Source organism: Notamacropus eugenii, chromosome X, assembly GCF_028372415.1.
Source record: "Notamacropus eugenii isolate mMacEug1 chromosome X, mMacEug1.pri_v2, whole genome shotgun sequence".
Lineage (NCBI taxonomy): Eukaryota > Metazoa > Chordata > Mammalia > Diprotodontia > Macropodidae > Notamacropus > Notamacropus eugenii.
In genome coordinates, this window is record NC_092879.1 from 53607759 (window position 1) to 53632149 (window position 24391).

A 24391-nucleotide genomic window follows, 5' to 3' on the forward strand; every position below is an offset into this window, starting at 1 on the left:
TATACAGAGATTTGAGAGAAACCTATGTAGAAATGACAATTGAATACATAAAGGCCTATCACCAAGACAAAGAAAATGGAAGATGGTCCAGGAAAGAGCCATGGGGCACATCCATGTTTAATGGGCTTGATCTGAATGACAATTAAGAGAGATGGAAAGATAGTGGCTAGACATAGCAGAAGAATTAGAAAAAAAAACAGTCATGTAAGTCTAAGAAGGAGGGAATATCTAGAAGGAAGTGGTAGGCCACAGTGTCAAAAACTGCAGAGGTCAAGTAAGATATAGATGGAAAAAAATCAGGTGATGATTTGATGATTCTGCATTTACATGCTATAAGCAAGAGAAAAGATCACTATTTCCCTCCATGCTTCCCCATGGAGATAAAACCAAATCTAACATTGTAGAATTAATGAATTTATAAAAAGGAATGGAGCTGCAAAATGAATTTGAAAACAGAATTCAATAATACTGTCTACAGGAAATAGAGAAAGATAAATAAGGAAATTACTGATGAATAGAATGTTGAGAAAACTGGCTTTGTTAAATCTGTGGAGACTACTTAATGGGAACCTCAAAAAGTATACTTATAAGGTTCACATGAGACTTTAGCAAAAATTGTCCATGGTCTAGAGCAAAGGTTCTTAACTTTTTTTTTTGTATCATGGACCCCTGTCCATATCAGTCTGGTGAAGGCTATGGACCCCTTCTTAGAATAATGATTCATTGTTTATAATCATAATTGAGGGAAATGCTTAATTTCAGATTGAGGCTAACGATAACAGAGATGTAATGTTTTCCCATACAAGTTCATGAATCACCAAAGATCCACACATGGACCCCTAAGGAGTCTGTGGATTCCAGTTGTAGTAAAAGTTCATAAATGGGGAAAAGTTGAAAGCTTAAACACATTTGTTATAAATCATAATGTAATAGAATTGTAAACAATAAAGGAAATATGAACAACAGATACCAACCTAAAACTAAAAAAAAATTTGAAATAACAAGTAGGTCAAAGACAAAAACATGAAACTGTAAAAAGTTAAAGAGAATGATAATAATGAGGGATATACCAAAGTTTCTAGTATATAGTTTAAGTAGTTCTTAAATGTATATCTCTGACATGTATTTTTTAACTTTTTAAAATTTTTTGTCTATACTTTTTTTTTTACATCACAATAATTTCCCAATACCACTCTCAACTGAACTCGCCCTTACAACAAAGAAAATCAAACACAACTGATACACTGACTGCATCTAGCAAGGTATGCAACATTCTGCATCTGTAACTGCTACCTTTCTTAATGCAGGAAGGAATTGTGTTTCATCTTCAATCCTCTGGAGTCAGTGTTGGTCATTTATTTCATTTAATTTAAACTCTGTAGTACATTGTTAGTCTGACTCTGTTTTCTTCACTCTGTATCAATTTCTATGTTTAAATACATATATATGTGTGTGTATATATATACATCTACATATATATGAGTATATACATATGTATGTATAGAAACAAAAGAGAAAAGAGAAAACTAATGAATTAAATATGCAACTTTTAAAAATTAGAAAACCAATGAATTAATTTTTCTAAAACAAGGACAAAAAAGAGAAAATTATTTTACAACAAAAGCTAAATAAACAGACCTGAAAACCAATGATTGCACTGATGCAAAAAAAGCAAAGAACTGGTTTTTTAAAGGATCAATAATATTGATAAACCAACAAAATACTATATTCACTCATAAGCCCCCACCAGTGTGCTTCCAAATGATTATCAACTAGACTCAGCTTTCAGAAAGGGCATTTACTAAGTAGGATTAGTAAGGAAGATGATTACAAAAACATTCCCCACCAAAAATACCAAAATAAAACAAAACAGGAGTATATTCTCCCTCTACACACACAGGGTCCCTGGCAAGAGCAGGTTCTAATTTAGAGAACCCCTGTGGCAAAGGAGTAACTCACTGATCCTGATTACTAGTAGTCCTTTTCTTCCTTTGTAGAGTTTCTTGAAGTTCCCCTTAGATGTAGTTCTCTACTAGACTCTAGGACTCCAAGGATCAATGCCTCTATAGAGTCCATAGCCTTAACTTCTCTTCATCCTGATGAGCCACCCTCCCTGTAGCTGCCTTTTCTTGGTGTGTCTAGTTCAGGGGTGAGGAACCACAGCCTTGAGGCCACATGTGGCCTTCTAGGTCCTTGGGTGTGAACTTTGAGTCCAAGTTTTACAGAACAAATCCTTTTATTAAGGAGATTTGTTCTGTGAAGTTTGGATTCAGTCAAAAGGCTGCACTTGAGGACCCAGAGGACCACATGTGACCTCGAGGTCACAGATTCCCCACCCCTTGTAGTTTGTCCTTGATGTGTCTCTCAGGTCTTGGTGCAGACACTACCATAAGTCACTGTTATTCCAGAGACACTACTACTGACACCAGTGAGAAGACTAGATCTTCTGAGGGGATTGGCCCTGCAGCCCAAGAAAGCTCCCAGAACATCTTTAGGCCTTGGACCTCTACCTCACAACCAAAGGGAGCAGGACTGGCCTGGGGTTGAACTAGTTATATACTTCAAGGGAAAACTTGTAGAACTCAAAGGCAAGGTTTCAAGGTAAGATTTATACTTACCCATCACCACAGACAAAACCAAATTCTTAGAGTGCCATATTTCCCTTCCCTTCCATCTTTCCCTATCTACTGGTTCCTCTCTTGTTGCCTACAAATATTTCCATGTCTCTCCCATCTTCAAAAGACCCTAACATGATTCTACTGTCCCTACTCTCTATCATTCTGTATTTTTCCTTCTCCTCTCTATTAAACTCAGTGCCTCCACTTCTCTTTTCATTTTTTTCTAAACCCATTGTAACCTGGCTTCCATCCTCATTGTTCAACTGAGTCTGCTCTTTCCAAAGTTTACCAATGATCTCTCAAGTACTCAATCTAATAACCAGCTCTCAGCTCTTATCTTCTTACCATCTAAAGCATTTGAAGTTGCTGATAGCCTAATAGATACTCTCTGTTGTAGGGGTTTTTGTAACATTGACCTCTCAAGGTTCTCCTACCTATCTCCCTGTGCCTTCTCAGTATCCTGTGCTGTATTTTTATTCTCATTCATGCCCTGAAACTATGGGTATTCCTCAGTGCTTTGTCCTATACTCTCTACTTTTTTTCCTTCTATACTATTTCCATTGATAGTCTCATCAGCTCCCATGTGTTCAGTTATCTTGCCCTGCAGATGACTCCCACATCTATATATCCAATCCTAGTCTCTCTCCTGAGCTCCAGTCTCACATAATCAAACACTTTTTGAATATTTCAAACTGTATGTCCTGCAAGGATCTTGAACTCAACACGTCCAAAACAGAACTCATCATCTTTTCCCCCAAACACTCCCCTCTTCCCAACTTTCCTGTCATTGCTAAGGGCAACACCATTCTCCCAGGCTCCCAGATTCATAGACTTGGTGTCCTATTCAACTTCTCACTCTCACTCGCCCCACATATCAAATCTGTTGCCAAATCTTACTATTTCTAATGTCACAACATCTTTCACATATGTCTCTCCACTCAGCCACACCCCTAGTTCAAGTCCTTATCACCCCTCACCTGGCCTTTTGCAATAGTCTTCTAATAGGTTTCCCTGCCTCAAGTGTCCCGCGCCCCCACTCTAATCTAGCCTCCGCTCAGTTGCCAAGGTGATTTTTCTAAAGACTCAGGGGTGTGCTGGTAAATGTTTAGCAATTAGATCTCTAAAATAATGTACTCAAGACACCCTTTTAAGTTTAATCTGCATTTTAATTTGCGTTATTAATATTTCCTCTACCACTTTAAGTCTAAACAATCAACAAAATGATATATCAAGCCCTGATTTGCATCATTTGCCAATTTCTGAGGTATAAATGCTCACATTGAAAATTTAACAATTTGTTCTCACAAACTGGTCCAAGTTGACTCTAGCAGACCCTTAAAAAGTGTATGTCTGACCATGTCACATTCCTACTGAATGAACTCCAACGACTCCCTCTTACTAGCAGGATCAAATATAAAGTTCTTTGGCATTGTCACTAGCTGGCCCCTTCCTATCTTTTGAGTCTTCTCATATTTTATTTACCTCCACACACTATGCAGTCCAGCAACACAGACCTATTTGCTCTGCCTGAAACAACATTCCATCTCCCATTTCTGTGCCTTTGCACTGGCTGTCCCCCATGCCTGGAGAGCCTTCCCTCCTCAACTCTGACTCTTGACATCTATAGCTTCCTTCAAGATTCAGTTCAAATACAACCTTCTTCAAGAGGGTCATTCTCCCATTTTACCCCCAGTAGTGCCCTTCCTTCTGAGATCATCTTCTCCATACTCTGTATTTATTTTGTATATGCCTATTCATTTAAATGTGTCTTCCCCATTAGAATGTAAGCTCTTCGAGGGCAGGGGCCATTTTTGTGGGAGTTTTTAACCTTTCTATTCCCAGTGTTTAGCACATTGCCTGGCACATAATAAACTAACGACAACAACAGCTGATCAGTTTGATGAGTGGACACCTGAGCTGCATAAAAGATGCTTCTCACTTCAGCATAACAGGAGCCAGATTAACGAATTGTAAAATCTTCACCATATAAGATAAAGAAAACTCCATCTAGAAATACATGACGGAGAAGACTCTACTGTCTACCTAAAATCACCATGAAAAGCCCAGTTTTATTTCAGATCATTTAAAGAAGCCTTCAGGTGTTTTCTCTTGTATATAATAACTCCATAATTTTGAATATTGCAGATACAATTCAATGAGAAACAAATACATTTCTGAAAATATCAGATTCCTGTGATGGACACTTCTAGACTAATGTTAAAATTGCTGTGGGCTTTGCGTGTAATCTCAAATTTTGAAATGAGAATTGGGAGAAAAACAATTCTATTAAATTAGAATTTTAAATATTTTCTTTCATTATATTTATAAAAGGAAACGTTTTTTTTTAAAACCAAGTGTGATTGGAAGAATGGTTGATGCAGTTTTTTTTCAAATGTCATATTGTAATGTTGATGAAGCCTTATTTTTGGCAAATAAAAGGTACTGTTAGTCATTTTTCAGTGATGAAAAGGACAGATTCAAAGCAACCTGGGAAGACTTGTGTGAACTGATGTAGAATAATTCAAGCAGGGTCAGGAGGATAATGCATACAATAACTGCAGAATTGTGAAGGAAGATGATTTTGAAGGACTTCAGATCTCTGCAGTGACCAATCATGGCTAGATAAGTCTGATGTTGAAGCAGGTTATCCACTTCTTGGAAGAGAGATGATGGATTAAAAGCACAGAATGAGACCTACACTTTCAGATATGGGCAATTTTGTTTTGTTTGATTTGTTTTGTTTGACTTATTTGTTATAAAGGATGGGTCTTCTTTTATCAGGACAAATTCTCCCTCCCCCCCCCCCCCGCCCACCTACTCCTTATCCTGACAGGGGGCAGGGAGAGAAATATTACCTACTGATAGTAAAGGTTAAAATAAAGAAAAGAATAAAAAGAGCATTAATAGAACTTTTTTCAAAAAATACATAAAAGGGGAGCAGGTAGGTGCTACAGTAGACAGAGCACCAGCCCTGGAGTCAGGAGGACCAGAGTTCAAATCCAGCCTTGGACACTTACTAGCTATGTGACCCAGAGCAAGCCGTTTACCCCTGATTGCCTCCCAAATAATACATAGAAGAAAGCAGAAGGAAGTTCAAAACGGGTCACAGACAGGGCATTGTTGGAATGACCATGTTAAATTTCATATATACTTTAGAAAAACAAACTGCACGCATAGAGATTCACAGTTTCATATACAATCCTGTTTTTTGGTTCTTTTTTGTACAGGGAAATGTTTGTGGGTTTTTTTATGCTTGTAATACAGTGTAATAGTAATACTATAGACAATTTACATCTAATTTACCAATATAATATAATAATATAGACAATTTTTATATAACAATAATAATGTAGACAATTTTTAAAAAATTTTTTAATTAAAAGATAAGCTTTGACATTAGCAGGAGTTTGGATTATTAAATCATTCCCAAAGGTGATCCCATTGGTTCTCCTCCTGTTCGATTATGACTCATTATCCATTTGCAATGACTGTCTAAAATATATATACTGATGATCAAATGCTACAGGTTGCCATCAAACATCACATACTATCACATACAATGATTACTCTTCATCAGTCTGGCTGGTTTCTGCATGGATAGTCAGACCAAACTCTTCTGAGTCTTCATGGATATCATTTAGAAGACTCTACAGTGTAACCAAGCTTGATGCAATCAGCACATTGCCATTCACAAACAAAAGCATTTGGTATACCTTGACATCTGTGGGAATTCCTCTCAGACCTGAATTCTGCTTGATATCTCTTCCATGGAGGTGGCAAATGTCTTTGGTGGGCATACATCTCCCTCCTTTGTGCCTCACTTTACATTCAAGATCAAAGGTTCATAGGATAAGATTATCTCTGTTATATCTTTCAAGGACTTTTGTACAGTTTTGATCTCTGAAGGGGAGAGGCCTTGTTGGAAGAGAGCTCTAAAATGACCTTCTGCTCTGTCAAAACAAATGCTTTTTTATAGTTAACAGTAAACTCAGAGGGATCTTGTATTCTCTACATGTTTGACCCTGTGACAGTAAAGATGTGTTCTCCCATGCAACATTGCTTGTGAAAGCTTGCCTGTCCCCTCCTTATCCCCTCACCCAGTATGCCTTCAATGTATATGTAAATGATTCTCATCACAATTTTATGTAGATGGGAAAGTAAGCATAAAGTTTAGTAGCTATTGCTGGTGTCTGTCACCCTTTTTTTCCTAATAAGGTCCAAGATTTTAACCATACCTTTGGTGTCTTCCTCTGCTCCAAATACCTTGAAAATAAATCCTTTAGAACTACTACCCCCCCCCCCCCTCTCCACTCCCCCACCCCCAATTCTATCACCTTCAGCATGAATCTTCTCAGTAAATACTTGGTCTGGTCCAGCTGTTTTTCCCATGTTTATTTTCTTCAACACTATTTCCACTTCCTTTAAAAGCACATCCTGGACTGTGATGTTTGAATCTAAATGTGGTTGCTTTGCTGTCCTTGATGGCAAAAAGAGTTTGTTTTGAAAAACTTTGCAGAACTAATAAATCATATTAATAGCATAATAACAAAAACCACACGATTACATCACTAGATATTGAAAAAGCCTTCCATAAAACATAGCACTTTATGTTTAAAAAAAACGCTAAAAATAATAGGAATGAAAAGACCTTTCCCTAATAGGATCAAAAGCATTTATATAAAACCAAGAGCTAGCATTATTTAGAATGGAGAGACATTGGCAACTTTCCCAATAAGACCAACGGTCATAGGATCCTAGCTCTCAAGATAGAAGAAACTTCAGAGGGTATCTACTTCAGCCTCCTCCTTTTCCAATGAGGAATCTGAAATCTAAGGAAGTGAGGTGACTTACCCAAGGCTAAATAGGTCATAAGCATCAGAGATGACATTTGAACCCACATTCTTTGTCTCCAGAGCCAGTACACTTTCTCTTGTATCATGCTGCCTTCCCTGAGAGAAGCCAGGGTGGCCAACATTACAATTTAGAACAGTACCAGACATCTTAGCCAGCTTAATGAGAAAAGAAAAACATATTAAGGGAATAGGCATTGACAAAAAGGAGACAAAATGATTCCTATTTAAGGACAATAAAATGGTTTACATTGCAAAACCTAGAGAATAAACAACAAGAGAACTATGTTATAAACAGCTCCAGCAAAGTAGCAGGAGATACAAAATAAATCCATAAAAAGTCATTAACCTTTCTGTATACTACTAACAAAATCTGAGAAATATGAGAGCTATACAGAGAAATGCTATTGAAAATACTAATAAAATGCATTCAGCACTTGGGAGCTGATGTACCAAAAGCCACATAGGACATATATGTACAACTACAAAACAATTTTTTACAGAAATAAAAGAAGAAGACTAATAGGGAAAATAGCATTATTCATGACCAGAAAAACGCAATGCAATAAAAATGACACTACCTGTACTACCCTGCAGATTCAGCGTTATGCCATTTAGATTGCCAAAGGTATATTTTAGAGAACTAGACAAAATAAAGACAAAATACATATGGTAGAACAAAAGGTGAAGGGTATAAAAAGAAGCCATCAAATAAGTAAGAAAGAATTGGGGTTGGCATAAGGTCTCAAATTGTATCATAAAACAGTAATTATGTAAATATTCTGTACTGGATAAAAAAACCAGAAAAATAAAGTGATTAGATAAATGAGACTTAAAAGTAAGAATAGATAACAATCTATTTTAACACAAATTACAAGAGATTAAAATCCTCTTTTTATAAACAAGAACTGCTAGGAAAGTTGAATAGCAGTTTAGCAGAAAATGGCTTTAGAGCATCATCTTACACCACTTTTAGTTCAGAAATCTATACCATATGGCACAATCATTTCCAAATGGATAAATGATCTGAATATTAAAAGTCACACCAGATAAAAGTTAGAGAATGGAAGGCTTATACCTTTTACAACTGTGGTTAAGGAAAGAATTTGTGACCAGCTGCAGGATAAATAGAGAGGAATATAAAAGCTGGAAAGTACCATTTTAATTTTAATAAAAATGAAATACTCTTGCAGAATGAAAATCAATGGAGCTAGAAAGAGAAAAAAGATACAAATAGGGGGTATCTTTTTGTTAAATATTGGTGGTAAAAATCTGCCATCCAAAAGCTGCAGACAATTAATACAAAGGCATATGTATATATATATATATGGAGAGAGAGAGAGTAGATGGAAGGCAGTATGAAAGAAGAATGCATTAGAAGTTGGGGAGACCAGGAAAGGCATACAACAGAAGGTGGGATTTGACTAAGAGTTTAAAGTGAGGAGGTAGAGCATTCCAGACAGAAGAGACAACCAGTACAAAGGCATAGAGTAGGAACATAGAGTGTTGTGTTCAAGGAACTGCAAGTGGGACAGTGTTTCCGAGTCATGGAGTGAACAGAGGGGAGTAAAGAATAAGAAGACTGGAAAGAAAGGGTGGAGCCAAATTATGAAAAGTTTTTAATTAGTCAGTCAATAAGCATTTATTGCTGAGTAAGGGAGTTTATATTTGATTCTCAGCAAACCCACACACCAGAGGTGCTAGTCCTCCCTGAACACCCATACTGCTCATCCACCTTTGGTGTCCACCTGTCACCCAATTCTCACTTGTAGCTCCAAGAAGCTGTAGTATGCACAGCAGTCACACCCTGGTAAACCATCTAGGCAGATGGGCTAAACCAAGCAACTGACAGGCTCAGACCCCAGGTGACTTAGGAGGATGTCTACCAGAAGCATGTGAAGACTTACCCCAGTAGAATGGGCAGATGAGAACAATTTGTTCCAACAACCATGAAGGCAGCTGAAGCTGGTGCTGTGAAGAACTTGAAGCTTAGTTGGACATGAAAGATGCCAAGGTCATCTACTACATCCTAGGCCACAGCCAGTCATCTTGCCTTTTGTCCTTTTGGATGACTGGAAGAGAGAGTCAGGCTGATGACTTTGGGCAGCTTTGTGCCTTACTTCAATCCAATTCATCACCTTGTGGTACCATTGGTCCTCTTCAAAAACGAAGAATGACCAACAACAATGAGGCTCCAGAGGAGGGTCCCAGTGCACTGAAAGGCAGAATAGAACTCAGAGAGATATAAGAAATTTGGAGTGCGGCAAATCACTTCTGGCTGGAGGAATTATGGAGGAAATGGGCCTAGGAGGGACAGAAGGATTTCAGTAATGGTAGTAGGAGGAGGAGGAGGAGGAGGAGGAGGAGGAGGAGGAGGAGGAGGAGGAGGAGGAGTAGCAGCTACTCCCAGGGGCAACCTCCAAAGTGCCAGTGGGAAAGGAGGAAGAAGGAGATGAGGGTGAAGAGCAAAGAACAACCATGTTTGGGAAAGTTGCCTCATTTGATCCTCATAACAACTCTGTGAGGTTGGTGTTATTATTATGCCCATTTACAGATGAGAAAACTGAGGCTGAGGGAGATTAAGCAACTTGCCTAGCTAGGGTCACATAACTACTAAATGTCTGAGGTAGAATTTGAACTCCGGTCTTCATGACTCCAAGTCCAAAGCTCTATCCACTAATAGTCTCATTTCAATAGGTGATTAGGAAGAAGTCCATTCCAGAGATGGGGGGCCTGCACAAACACACAGACTAGGTCAAATAACAGACCACCAGGAACAGAGAGTTTGGCTGGAGTAAGGAAGTTGTAAAGAGGAGTAGGATGGGATAGGAGTGGACTCAAAGCATGAAAGTCTTTGAATGCCATGCTAAGGAGCTTGAACATTATCCTCTAGGCAATGGAGAGCCCTTGGGGAGTGAGGAATTGTGATCAGAGTTGTGCATTAGCAAAATAACTTTGGCCACATGTATAGTATGAGGAAACAAACGTGAAAGTTTACGTTATCTTGGAAATTGATCAATCAAGATTTTAGGGAACAAGTCTTTCGATCTGGTAGGACAATCTGATGGTTGAAAAGAGCACTGGGTTTGGAGACAGAGAACCTGGGTCTGCTATCTACAACATCTGTGAATTTGGATGAGGCATGCAAACTTCTGTGGGCCTCAGTTTGCTCATCTGTCATATAAGGAAGTTGGACTAGATTATCTCCAAACTCCCTACAAGCTCTAGATTTATGACCTTCTTCTGAGCTCTCTTCTTTGCCTCTTTATTTAGGAACTAAGCAAATTCAACCTTACTTAGCTTTCTCTATCCAGCCATCCCCAAGACCATGAAGCTGCTCTTCACATCCCACCCTGTCAGCCAACAGTTCACCCAGGGTCATCTTTCCATCTTCCCTGTTGCTTCACTCCACACACCTATCTCCTTTCCACCACTTACTCTGGGCCCAGTAACCAAATCAATACTGTCATTGCTTCTGGAAAGAGTATGGGCAATTGATTGAGTACCCTAATCCATTATCACCATGTCTCCTCTGGCCAAAATGCTTCCTGACCACCACTCTCTTATACGTTGTCTCCCAAAGAAGAGGGCAAACTCCTTGAGAGCAGAGACTGTCTCACATTTTTTTGTCTGTATCCCCATACGTTGGCACAGTGCCTGGCACATCTTAAGGGCTTAATAATTACTTTTTCATTCATTTGTTCATTCAATCTAGGGTAGTTTAGAACATTTATAGCCAAGAACATTTATAATTTCATTTTCAGAAGAGGAAAAAACATTAGCAAACACTAGTCTTTTTTTCTTTTCAGCAAGGCATATTCTTGCCTGTGATCAGTTGCCAAAATCACACTTGGAATCAATGACCCAAGGATGAGAAATAATCAAAGGCCAGGCTCCTAGATAGTTTGGGGAATGGGCCAACGGCTGTTCTATCAAAGGCATCTAACTACCTGTGGCCTCCCTTCCTGTAGCCTGACGCCCATCTGGCTGGCCTTCCCTCAGATCACAGATTTAACGTTTCGAAGGTTCTGGCTTTGTTTTAATAGCTATCACTAACTCAAATTTCTGTAATCTCTCAAAGGTTTACCGAGCACTTCTCTCACAATTATGACATGTAGACAGTTAAATATTATTTACCCTATTTTACAGATGAAGAAACTGAGACTCAGAGATAGGAAATGACTTGCCTAAGGTGAAACAGGTAATGTCACAGACAGAATCTGAACCCAGGTATCAGATTTTAAGTTCAGTGAGCTTTCCATCCAGAGGATGTTAACCTAAGGTCCATGAATTTGGAGGATTTTTTTTACGTTTTGCTTACTGTATTTCAATATAATTGGTTTTATTTCTATTCCTGTGTATTTTATATTACGCATTTAAAAATATTATTCTGAGAAAAGATCCATAGGCTTCATTCAGACTACCTAAGGGGCCTGTGCCAAACAGAAAATTAAGAATCCCTGCGAGTCTATAGAGGCTGTTACCATAGATACTACCCCATCCTGGGTTACATGCCACCTCACTTAGAACTTTTCGGTGTGTAGGTCAAAGAACACAGCCACGTCTTCTGGACTCACTTGTGGGTTCTCCAAGAATCTAGTGGTGGCCTGTGGGGTTTCTGCAGGGCTAGAGAATCATAGAATCTCACAGGTCATAAAGTGCAACCATATCTGAGCAGGAGGATCTTATGTGGCATCCTTCACCTCTGTTCAGAGACCTTCATCCAGTAATGAAGAATCCAGGTGGTACAGTGAATAGAGGGCTGGATTTGGAAGAAGACCTGAATACAGCCCCTGACACTTACTGCCTGTGTGACCTTGGGCAAGTCACTTCACCTTCCTCAGCCTCAGTTTCCTCACCTGGAAAATGGGAATGCTAATACCTACTTCCCAGGGTTGTTTCAAGAATCCATATGATATGTACAATATGTACAAACAATATGTATAATATGTACAAACATAAAGCACCACGTAAATGCTTCTTCTTGTTGCTGCCACTTCTAAGGCAGCCCAACAGATTGTTGGCCAGTTTTCACTGTTAGAAAGTTTGTTAGGCAGTTAGGTGGTGCAGTGCTGAGTTCAAATTTGACCTTAGATGCTTACTAGCTGTGTGACCTTGGGCAAGTCACTTAAACTCTAGCTGCCTCAGTTTCCTCATCTGTAAAATGAGGCTAAGAATAATGCCTGCTTCTCAGAGTTGTTATGAGGCTAAAAAAGGCAATATTTAGAAAGTACTTTGTAAACCTTAAAACTCTTTAGAAATGCTAATTAACTTTTTTTCTGTCTTCAACCCTCAATTCACCTTTCTGCAACTTCTACCAAATGGCCCTGGTTCTTCCTGTGGGATGGAGAAGAAACAATTTAATCCACTTAAAAGGCTTAACACAGTGTCTGGCACATAATAGTAGCTACATAAATGCTTATTCCCTTCCTTCCCCCTCACTCCCTTCCTCATTCTCCCTAATCCCTCTTCCAAATGACAATCCTTCAAATAATCGAAGGCAGCTCTCATGTCCCCCAGTCTCCACTTCTCTACGTTAAACACGCGCAACTTTTTCAGCCAAGCTCTATATAGCATGATCTTGCCACCCAAGAGAGATCAGAGGAACAGACCATGAAAATATCCCATTCTCTCCACACCTCTTCCAGGCATAAGAAGGTGTCTCATGTTTCCTGACCAGAATTAGTGCTAGTGGAAACTGGGGCTGAAGCTCTCATTATGAAGTTCAGGGGGGAATGCCTATAACTTTTAATGAGCTCACTCTAGTGAGTGCCTCTGCCTCTGCCTTCTTTGTCTCTTCCCCCTTTTCTTATTAGGCACCTCTTAATTGCAAAACAGGGACATGGTCCCTGAAGTCCCAGAAATGGCAGCATTTCTCCAAGGCTGAATTTAAGAAGCACCAGACCTGCTCCAGACATCTCGACCTTCTCCTGTGAGCTGCGAGTGCTTTTTCAGGTGAGTGGATTCTGGGATCTGGCAAGAGATCACACCCCCCCTCCAATCTGGCAGCCACCACGCTTCCTACCATCTCAGCATAAAATACAAATGGAAAGACCCTGAATGGCAGTTATCTTTTGCCTCCAGTAATAAGATACCAAGACCTCGAGCACTGAAATCAGGTCTATTAAGGAGAAACAGCATGGTTTAGTGGAAGGAACACATGCCTCAGAAGCAAAAGACCTGGATTTCATTCCCAGCCCCACCGCTTAGAAGTTGGGTGACACTGGCAGGTCTCTTCACTTGTTTTTCTCAGTTTGCATATGTTAAAATACGAGTAGATTAGATGCAGTGCTCTCTGAAGTTCCTCCCAGCTCTACGATGCTAGGATTCACCATAATGCCTTCATAGGTGGAGGGAAATGGATGCCATGAATTAATTTGATCTGTGGACTGTGACTGTTCTGGCCATTGATTCCAGTGGTGGCTTCCAGTCACCAGCAGTGAATGGTGCCTGTCCTGGAAGTTATCATTATATCACTGATGAGTCAACAAGAATATTTGAATACATACAGGTAAGTGTAGCTAAACTAACAGCCAAATTCTCAGGATTTTCCAGAATTATAATCTCACCAGAAAAGTTTATGGGACACTTCTGTGACCCTGAAGTATAGAGGGAATGACCATCTGATCAGAGATTCAGAGCAGGAAGGGACCACTAAAACCCTCTCATTTTACAAGTTAGGAAACTGAGGCCCAGAGGAGTTAAATGACTTCTCTAAATTCACACATAGAATAAATAGCAGATCTGGGATTCAGACAGGTTCTGTGATGACAGTTCAACAACCTTTCTACCATGCTGCCACAGCTGATAGAAACATTTCTCTATTATAGGAGAAGTATATATCTCTGCTGATGTCCTCCTGCCTCCCCACAGTGACCAATTTTCACTTATTTATGTGTCTTTCTTCATGGAACACATTTTGTCAAAGAAATATAAAGCTGTTTTTTTATTTAGCTTTTATTAAAATTTCACTCCAAGTGAGAGACAGAGGAGTTCAGTAGGAAAAATACTCTCTGGTTCTAGTGCCAACTCTGCCAAGAGTTAACTCTATGACCTTGAACAAAGTTACCTCCTTTGCTGGAGTTCAGTTTCTTTCTCTGGTAAAAGAATTTCTCCATGGTCTCTCTTACCTCTGACGTTCTCATTTCTAGGGCCCCTCCCAATTCTAATGTTCTAGGATCTATGCAAGTCCTACTGAAGACAGGCAGCAGGGTATAGTGGATAGAGAGAACTGAGCAAACCTGGGTTCATGTTCTCCTTCAAACACATACTGAATGTGTGACCCTCACCAAGTCACTCAATCTATCTATCAGTGCTCTCTCTAAGAAACTCTCCAAGTCTTTAATTTGTAGAGATGTTAACCTACATTAGTAGAGGCTCTTTCCTCAGCAGAGACTTCACTATACTATTGAAGTCCCAGGTCCAGTTCCTATCCCTATGTCCAACCATTCCATGGCATTTCTAGCTCTAATATTTGACAAATCTATGATTCTTCGATCTTTTTTTTTTTTTAGCAATGCTATAGCTTTTATGTCAAACCAAACTCTCTGTTTTTCTTTCAGCTCATGTTTGATTGTATATGGAGAAAGAAAATCCTTCCTACATCAGTCCTCTGTAGATTGAAGACATTTGTAGAATTGATTCTAAACAGTGGGTAAAGAGCAAAATTTCACCAATTCAATGTTAAAGAGTTCAAACTTGCCTCCTTTGTTCAATGAATTGACTGAGGGCTGTTTTTTTTTAAAGCAATGCAGACACAACCTAATTTCCTCTCTTAAGTTATGTCTAAGTGAAATATGATCAGCTGCTTGAAAAGGGAAAAGTTAATCCAAACCATTCATTTGGCACTGTACCTGGTTGCTTGAGTTTAGTTTCGGACAGTTCCTAACAATTAGAAGTGTCCCAAAGAGGAATGGGGCTGCCTGGGAAGGGAGCAGGCTCCCTCTCACCAGGCTTCAAGCAGAGTCTGGATGACTACTTAGTGGGGATGTTGTAAGAGGCACTTCCTGTCCAGGCACAGATTAAATTAAATGAACTCTGAGTTCCTTTTCAACTTTGAGATTGTATGAATTTAATTTTCATAGGGAGATGCATCTCATACACAGGCTAGATGCCAAAAGCATCACCCATTTCAATTAAAGGCTTGGTCAATCATTTGGCTATTTGCTCTTTATAGCAACAATCAACCTCTTTCACTGAATCTTTTATGAAATCGACCAGAAATTATTGACATCATGTAAATGTGGCCAATTTCCTTCTCTCCAGAATAAAATGATCCTTTGTTAACCTTTGCTGAGAGGCAGCATGTCATAGTGAATAGTGGGCTGCAGAGTGGCCATGTAGCTACTTGATCATGGGTAAAATACTTAACCATTCAGTGCCCCAGGTAACTCTCTAAATAAGTTACAAGTGGGTTGCCAATCTGTATTGCTGGAGAGAATTTTCACACTCAGAGTTCCCCACACTGATGAAAGCATAGGTCCAGATCAAAAAGGAAAAAAAAACTTTGCTCATAGGAAAACGATTTTCCAAATCCCCAGACCTTTTTTCCATCTTCCATCAACATGTGCAACATGAGCCTAACCCTCTGGCAAGAGTCCAGCACAATTTTGACTTAAAGCTGAGAATGTTCATTCCAGAAGCCACTGAAAAGTTCTTCCTGTCCCCCATCTCCCTTGTAGAAGATGCTCTGTTTTGTCTCTTTCCCTTGCAGCTGAGGGGGCCCAATGGACGGGCTACAGACAACTAACTACTCTGAGGTCACAGAATTCATCCTGGTGGGCTTTTCCCAGAAGCCCCGTGTACAGGCTGCCTTCTTCACTGGGCTCTTGTGCCTCTACCTGGAGACATTTTTAGGGAACAGCCTCATCGTCATTGTGATTCAAAGAGACTCTCATCTTCATACCCCCATGTGCTTTTTCCTCAGCAACCTGTTCTTCCTTGACAACTGCTACTCCACCAGCTGGGAGCCCTACGTGTTGGCCTACTGTTTCAAAGACTTCCCCACCATCACCTACACCAGCTGCTATGCCCAGATGACCACTTCCCTGTTCCTGGGGATGACTGAGTGTCTCCTCCTTGCTGTCATGACCTATGATCGCTTTATTGCCATCTCCAACCCTCTATGCTACAACGTCATCATGAGCAACCAAGTCTGCTCTCAGATAGCCGTAGGTACCTGGGTCAGCAACTTCTTCATTTCTGTAATGCCAGTCATTACTATTCCAGCTCATCACTGTGGACACAGCATCATCAACCATGTTATGTGTGAGATCCAAACCTTACTGAAGCTTGTCTGCTCAGATACCCCCATGAGCCTGATCCTGGGTCTGGTCATTAGTACTTTTACACTGCCCTTGCCTTTCACCTTTATCCTCATCTCCTACATCCGCATTGTGCCAGCTGTGCTCAGGATCTACTCCATGGAGGCCAGGCTCAAAGCTTTCTCTACCTGTGGTTCCCATTTGACAGTCGTGACCATATTTTATGGGACAGCCATCTATATGTACTTGAAGCCCCAATCTAAAGAATCCCAGGATCAGGACAAAGTCATATCAATATTTTATGGGGCAGTTACCCCTATGTTGAATTCTTTCATTTATACCCTAAGGAATAAGGATGTTAAAGGTGTCCTCAGGAAATTGATTGGAGGGAAAGAAAAATCTTGAGGGCTCCCTAAATTTTAGCAATAAAGTCCTGATGAGTAAAGAGAGAAAATGGAATGATCACTGAACTAAGGGATGAGCTCATTCACTTATTCAACAAGTAATTATTAAGCCTGGTACAATAGATTTAGATTTAGGAAGACCTGGGTTTGAATACTACCTCAGGCACTCACTAGGTATGTGATCCTGGCCAAGTCACCCTCTTAACCTCAAGTTTCCTCATATGTAAAGTGGTTGGGCTGGGTTCAGTGACCTCCAAGGTTCCTTCCAGCCCTCAATCCAAGATCCTATGATCCAATCTGTGCCAAACTCTGGTATGACTGGGGATTCAATGACAAAAATGAAAGTACCCCTGCTTTCAAGAAACTTACATTACATTGGTGAAGGAGAATTTGTAGAGAGAAAAGTAAATGCCAAATATATCTAAGATACAAAGCCACTTGAGGGGACATTGAAAGCTGCAGAGATCAGGAAAGACCTCATGTAGAATGTAATACTTGAGCTCAGATTTGAAGGAAGCTAGGGATTCTACAAGGTAGAGGTGAGGGAGGGGAGTGAAAAGCCATGGAGAGGAGAGATGAAACATGCTATTTCAGAATTGTTGAGCATTCATACACTATTGATGGAATTGCGAACAGATCCAACCATTGTAGATAACAATGGAGTTATAAAACTGTGCATATCCTTTGACTCAGAAATAGCACTATGCAGTCTGTTTCCCAAGGAGACTGGGGAAAAAGGAAAAGGGTGGTGGCAAAGATGTGGAAATTGAGGGGACACCCATTAATTGAGGAATGGCTGGACAAATTGTGGTATGTGATTGTGATGGAATTCCACTGTGCTGTAAGAAATGATGAGCTACTTGATTATTTTGAAAAACTTGCATGAAGTAATGAAGAGTGAAAGAGAATGTTGTATATAGTAACAGCAATATTGTTCAAAAATAATTGTGAACAACCAAATTATTCTGAGTATTCTAACTGCTCAAATCAACTACAAAGAACCTATGAAGGAAAAATGCTATCTACCTCCAGAGAAAGAACTGATAACCTAGAAGTATGCATAGTATGGTTTTACATATATTTATAAATATATATCAAATGGTGGCCTTTTGTGCGGGATAGGGAGGGAGGGAGGAAGACAGTTCAGAACTTAAACTGTAACACAAAAATAAATTTAATTTAATTTAAAAAAATAAAGAATGGCAAGGAAGCCAGTTTGTCTGGAATGTAAAAAGGGAAGTCATATGCACTATGTCTGGAAAAGCATTGGGAACCCAGATTAGAAAGTTTATATTTCATCAATTTATATCTCATCCTCAAAACAATAGGGAGCCACTGGAACTTCTTGAAAAAGGAAGTAAAAAAACATAGTCTGACATCTGCTTTAGGAAAATCTCTTTAGCAGCCATGTGGAGGATGAATTGGAGAGGGGAAAGGTTGGAGACACTAGCCCTGAGTTAGGAATAGTTAGGAAGTTATGGCAGTAATCCAGGAGAGCCCTGACCTAGGGTAGCTGATATGTGAGTGGAGAGAAGAGGATGAGTAGGGGAGATGTTGTGCATGAACAATCAGTGAGACTTGGCATTGTATGGGGAAGGTGAGAAAGAGTGAACACTCTTTCAAGAGGGACACTCAAAGCTGGCAACAAGGAGTGACTGAGGGTTGGGTTTGGCAAGGCCTGAGCAGTGATAGGACAGTGAGGGAAGGGATTCCAGTAAAGGGAACAGTGTATAATTTAACTAATTGCCTATAGGGTCCAGATCGGAAAAGGAGGAAACTGAAGCCAAAGCAGAAGAGATGTCCTAGGTGAACACTCATCAGTGGAAGAACTGAAACTCAAGGTGAGGATAAACTTAGGTTTAAAAGGAATGGTGGGCATGGAGAGATCAAGGCTCATAGTCTTAAGATTTCAAACTAGAAGGAATTTGCAAAGCCATTTAATCCAATTCTCTCATTTTACAGATGAGGAAACTAAGGCCTAGAGAGATGAAGTGATTTACCCAAGGTTCCACCAACATTAATTAGCAGATGTAGGATTCAGACTCAGATCCTCTGACTTCAAATCTGTTTCTCTTTCCTCTGAAGATCCACACCTCTGAAAGCTCACATTTCATGCAATTGAGCTAAACAGGTGACACCATCTATCTATAGCACCACCATCCTCCCAATCAGACTTGTAACCTTAGACCCATCTTTGACTCTTCCTTCTGTCCCCCTCCCCAGCCCCACCCTATCCAGTGATTTATCAAGATCTAGCAGGGAGGGGGGAACCTGTGACCACATTGGCCTCCAGGCCATAGGTTCCCCACCCCTATCCTAGGTTATACTCCTCACATTGTCTATTTTGCCTGCCCCATCCCATTTCCACTACTACCACCTTAATTAACCCTACATCCCATCATCATCATCATCATCGACATTAGTCTAGCACTTCAAAGTGTATGAAATATTTTACATAATGTTATCTCTTTTGAATCTTATGTAACAGGTTCTTATAGGAACTACTATCTCCATATTACAGAGGAGACTCAGAGGGGTCAAGCAACTTGCCTAGGGTCACATAACTAGCAAGTGACAGAGGTAGGATGCAAACCCAGGTCTTGCTAACTCCAAGGACAACACAGCTATACTCTTCCTTGCCTGTCCTTTGGTAACAGCCTCCTAACTAGCCTCCCAACATCTAATCTCTCCTCTCACTGAGCCAGACTTCACACAATTGCCCAAGATGTCCTCTAACCTCCTCACTCTGATCATGTCACTAGGCAACTCGAACACCTCCAATAGTTCCCCATTATGTATCAAAAATAAACTCCTGAGTCTGGCATTCAAGGTTTTCTATAACATAACTCTAACCAACCTTTTCAGCCTTACTGAAACAAGAGGTACAAACCTTACCCAAGAGGATAAAAGTGGCCCCTTCCTCCTCAAATTGCTAATACCCTTTGCTTAGAGCACATTCTACCTTATATCCCACTTATTTGTGGAGAAAATGAGCCCAGAGAAGGGAGACTTGCCCAGACATAGAGTTAGTGGTAAAGAAGATTGAGTATCCATGCCCTGAGTCATTCATTCTTTCATTCACTCAACAAACATTTATTTAGCTCCTACCACTTGTAAAGTACTGTGGTAGGTACCAGAGAAGAGACAAAACTAGGGATAAAGAAACTGAGGCCCAGAGAGAGTTAGCCATTGTCCAAGCTACACAGCAACATGGCAGAGATGGAATTTTTAAAAGAACACAAACTTTTATTGATACTTTTTGTTTTTATACCATCTTCATTCCTGTATCTTTCCTTCCTCCTCCCTTGCCTATCCAGCAAGTCAAGGTTTGTAAGAAAAAAATTTCTTATTTGAGAAAAAGAAAAGGCAGTTTGGCAAAACTAATCAACATGTCAAGGAGCAGAGCCAAGATGGCAGAGTAGAAAGACACACATATGCTAGCTCCAAACCCACAGCCCATAAAATATCTGTAAAAACGAACTCCCAACAAATTCTGGAGCAGCAGAAGCCACAGAACAATGGAGCAGACAAGATTTCTGTTCCACAGAGCCCTGAAAACCTCTCACAAAAGGTCTGTCGCGCTGCAGACCCAGAGCCGAGGCCCAGCCCTGCCTTGGCCGCGAGGCACCAAGAGAAGCAGATCCCAGCAGGCTTCAGGGATGGAATCTCCAGCAGCCACATGGGTCCCTCCACCCACAGGCCCCAAAGGTTGGTGAGAGGTTCTTCTCGGCTTGCCGAGAGGGGAGTGGGGTGCCCCCATAACTCAGGCCCCCTTGGGAGGCAGCAGCGGAGGCAGGAGCAGACCAGGGCTCCCCAAGCAGGCAAGAGCCAGGATCCATTGTTGAAGGTCTCTTCATACACCCCCTGAGGGAACTGAGCCCGTGGGGCGGCCCTGCCCCCACCAGAGCAACTGAACTTAATCTCACACTGAATAGCAGCCCCACCCCCGACCAAAGCTCTGAGGCTGGGAAGCAGCATTTGAATCTCAGACTCCAAGCTCTAGCTGCGCAGATCTGGAGGCAAAGTGGGTGTGAAGAGAATATTCAGAAGTCAAGTCACTGGCTGGGAAAATGCCCAGGAAAGGGATAAAAAATAAGACTATAGAAGGTTACTTTCTTGGTGAACAGGTATTTCCTCCCTTCCTTTCTGATGAGGAAGAACAATGCTTACCATCAGGGAAAGACACAGAAGTCAAGGCTTCTGTATCCCAGCCCACTCAATGGGCTCAGGCCATGGAAGAGCTCAAAAAGGGTCTTGAAAATCAAGTTAGAGAGGTGGAGGAAAAACTGGGAAGAGAAATGAGAGACATGCAAGTAAAGCATGAAAAACAAGTAAACACCCTGCTAAAGGAGACACAAAAAAATGCTGAAGAAAATAACACCTTGAAAAATAGGCTAACTCAATTGGCAAAAGAAGTTCAAAAAGCCAATGAGGAGAAGAATGCTTTCAAAAGCAGAATTAGCCAAAAGGAAAAGGAGGTTCAAAAGCTCACTGAAGAAAACAGTTCTTTCAAAATTAGAATGGAACAGATGGAGGCCAATGACTTTATGAGAAACCAAGAAATCACAAAACAAAACCAAAAGAATGAAAAAATGGAAGATAATGTGAAATATCTCATGGGAAAAACAACTGACCTGGAAAAAAGATCCAGGAGAGACAATTTTAAAATTATGGGCCTACCTGAAAGCCATGATCAAAAAAAGAGCCTAGACATCATCTTTCATGAAATTATCAAGGAAAACTGCCCTGAGATTCTAGAACCACAGAGCAAAATAAGTATTCAAGGAATCCACTGATCACCACCTGAAAGAGATCCAAAAAGAGAAACTCCTAGGAACACTGTGGCCAAATTCCAGAGTTCCCAGGTCAAGGAGAAAATATTGCAAGCAGCTAGAAAGAAACAATTCAAGTATTGTGGAAATACAATCAGGATAACACAAGATCTAGCAGCTTCTACATTAAGGAATCAAAGGGCGTGGAATAGGATATTCCAGAAATCAAAGGAACTAGGACTAAAACCAAGAATCACCTACCCAGCAAAACTGAGTATAATACTTCAGGGGAAAAATTGGTCTTTCAATGAAATATGGGGACTGTCAAGCATTCTTGATGAAAAGACTAGAGCTGAAAAGAAAATATGACTTTCAAACACAAGAATGAAGAGAAGCATGAAAAGGTGAACATCAAAGAGAAGTCATAAGGGACTTACTAAAGTTGAACTGTTTACATTCCTACATGGAAAGACAATATTTGTAACTCTTGAAACTTTTCAGTATCTGGGTACTGGGTGGGATTACACATACACACATGCACACGCACATGCACACACACATAGAGACAGAGTGAAATGAAGAGGATGGGATCATATCTTAAAAAAATGAAATCAAGCAGTGAGAGAGAAATATATTGGGAGAAGAAAGGGAGAAATAGAATGGGGCAAATTATCTCTCATAAAAGAGGCAAGCAAAAGACTTATTAGTGGAGGGAAAAAGAGGGGAGGTGAGAGAAAAACATGAAGTTTACTCTCATCACATTCCGCTAAAGGAAGGAATAAAATGCACACTCATTTTGGTATGAAAACCTATCTTACAATACAGGAAAGTAGGGGATAAGGGAATAAGCAGGGTGGGGGGGATGATGGAAGGGAGGGCATGGGGAGGAGGGAGCAATTTGAGGTCGACACTAATGGGGAGAGACAGGATCAAAAGAGAGAATAGAAGTAATGGGGGACAGGATAGGATGGAGGGAAATATAGTTAGTCTTATACAACACGACCATTATGGAAGTCATTTGCAAAACTACATAGATTTGGCCTATATTAAATTGCTTGCCTTCCAAAGGGAAGGGGTGGGGAGGGAGGGAGGAAGAGAAGTTGGAACTCAAAGTTTTAGGAACAACTGTCGAGTCCTGTTCTTGCCACTAGGAAATAAGAAATACAGGTAAAGGGGTATAGAAAGTTATTTGGCCCTACAGGACAAAAAAGAAGATGGAGACAAGGGCAGAGAGGGATGATAGAAGAGAGGGCAGATTGGTGTAGGGGCAATTAGAATGCTCGGTGTTTTGGGGTGGGGGGAGGGAACAATAGGGGAGAAAATTTGGAACCCAAAATTTTGTGAAAATGAATGTTAAAAGTTAAATAAATAAAAAAAAAGAAAAAAAATGTTCATAAAAAAAAAAACATGTCAACAAAGTCTGAAGATGTGTATAATAATAATAGCTAACATTTACATAGCACCTAGTATGTGCCAGGCATTATGCTAAGCATTTTACAAATAATATCTCATTTGATACAGCAACCTATTATTATCCCCATCTTACAGATGAGGAAATCAAAACAAACAGCAATTTGAGTGATTTGCTCATGGTCACACAAGAAGTCAATACCTAAGGCCAGATTTGAACCCAGGGCTTCCTGACTCCAGGCCTGGTACGCTCTCCCCTGGGCCACCAAGCTGCCCCTATTCCACAATCATTGACTGACCTCCACATTTCAGAGCTGGAGTTTGAACCTGAGTATTCTGATTTGAGGCAGCTAAGTGACTCAGTGAATAGAGCATTGAGCCTGGAGTCAGGAAGACCTGAGTTCAAATTCCACCTCAGATACTTCCTACCTATGTGACCCTGGGCAAATCACTTAACCTCTGATTGCCTGACAAAATGAATCCACTGGAGAAGGAAATAGCAAACCATTCTAATATCTTTGCCAAGAAAACCCTAAATGGGGTCACAAAAGGTCAGGCACAACTGAGATAAGTGAACAAAAAAATTTTGATTTTAAATCCAGCATTTGTGTCACCATGTTACACTATCCATTCTCTTATTTTACAGATGAGGAAACTGAGGCCCAGAAAGATGCTGTGGTGAAGCTCAATTTTGGTGCCTTCTATAAGAGGAAATGCAGGAACAGCTTGGGAGATACAGGTAATACCCCTTGCCAGTGGTTCAGACTTTCATGTATCTGCAGGACTACCACAGTGTGCCTACATTTTCTGGGCCCTTTTCTGAGAAGCATCAGTTTGTTTTCCCTCTCGGCAAATGGCAAAAAACCGTCCCATGTGCTTCCCTTTAAATAGTTTGTAACTGAGAGCTGAGGATAAAGGATTTTATTAGAAATAATCCAAGCATGATCTGAGAAATCTTGTGACAGTAGCTTACAACATAACCCTCGAGTTTTCTAGGCTGAAATGAAAGAGAGTAGTGTGCGTACATGCCGTGAGAGACTATTATCCCTGGATCTGTAGAACGTTAATTTATCA

The 24391-nt window shown here is 40.3% G+C and overlaps 1 protein-coding gene and 1 long non-coding RNA gene across 2 annotated transcripts in view; one reads left to right on the top strand and one right to left on the bottom strand.

Annotated features, from left to right (window-relative positions):
• Positions 1–8996: 8996 nt before the first annotated feature.
• LOC140515462 (uncharacterized) overlaps positions 8997–24391 on the bottom strand; it is a 38058-nt gene continuing 22663 nt past the window's right edge. Inside the window, exon 3 of the long non-coding RNA XR_011971034.1 lies at positions 8997–9683. This is a non-coding gene — a long non-coding RNA (uncharacterized lncRNA). The remainder of the gene's footprint in view (positions 9684–24391) is intronic.
• LOC140515597 (olfactory receptor 13H1-like) lies at positions 16195–17136 on the top strand. The gene has a single exon (XM_072626385.1). It carries the CDS (start codon positions 16195–16197, stop codon positions 17134–17136), a length of 942 nt encoding a protein of 313 aa, XP_072482486.1.

What these genes read in the sequence shown, in the direction of transcription:
- LOC140515597 (XM_072626385.1), top strand. Translation starts at nt 16,195, where the DNA reads ATGGACGGGCTACAGACAACTAACTACTCTGAGGTCACAGAATTCATC.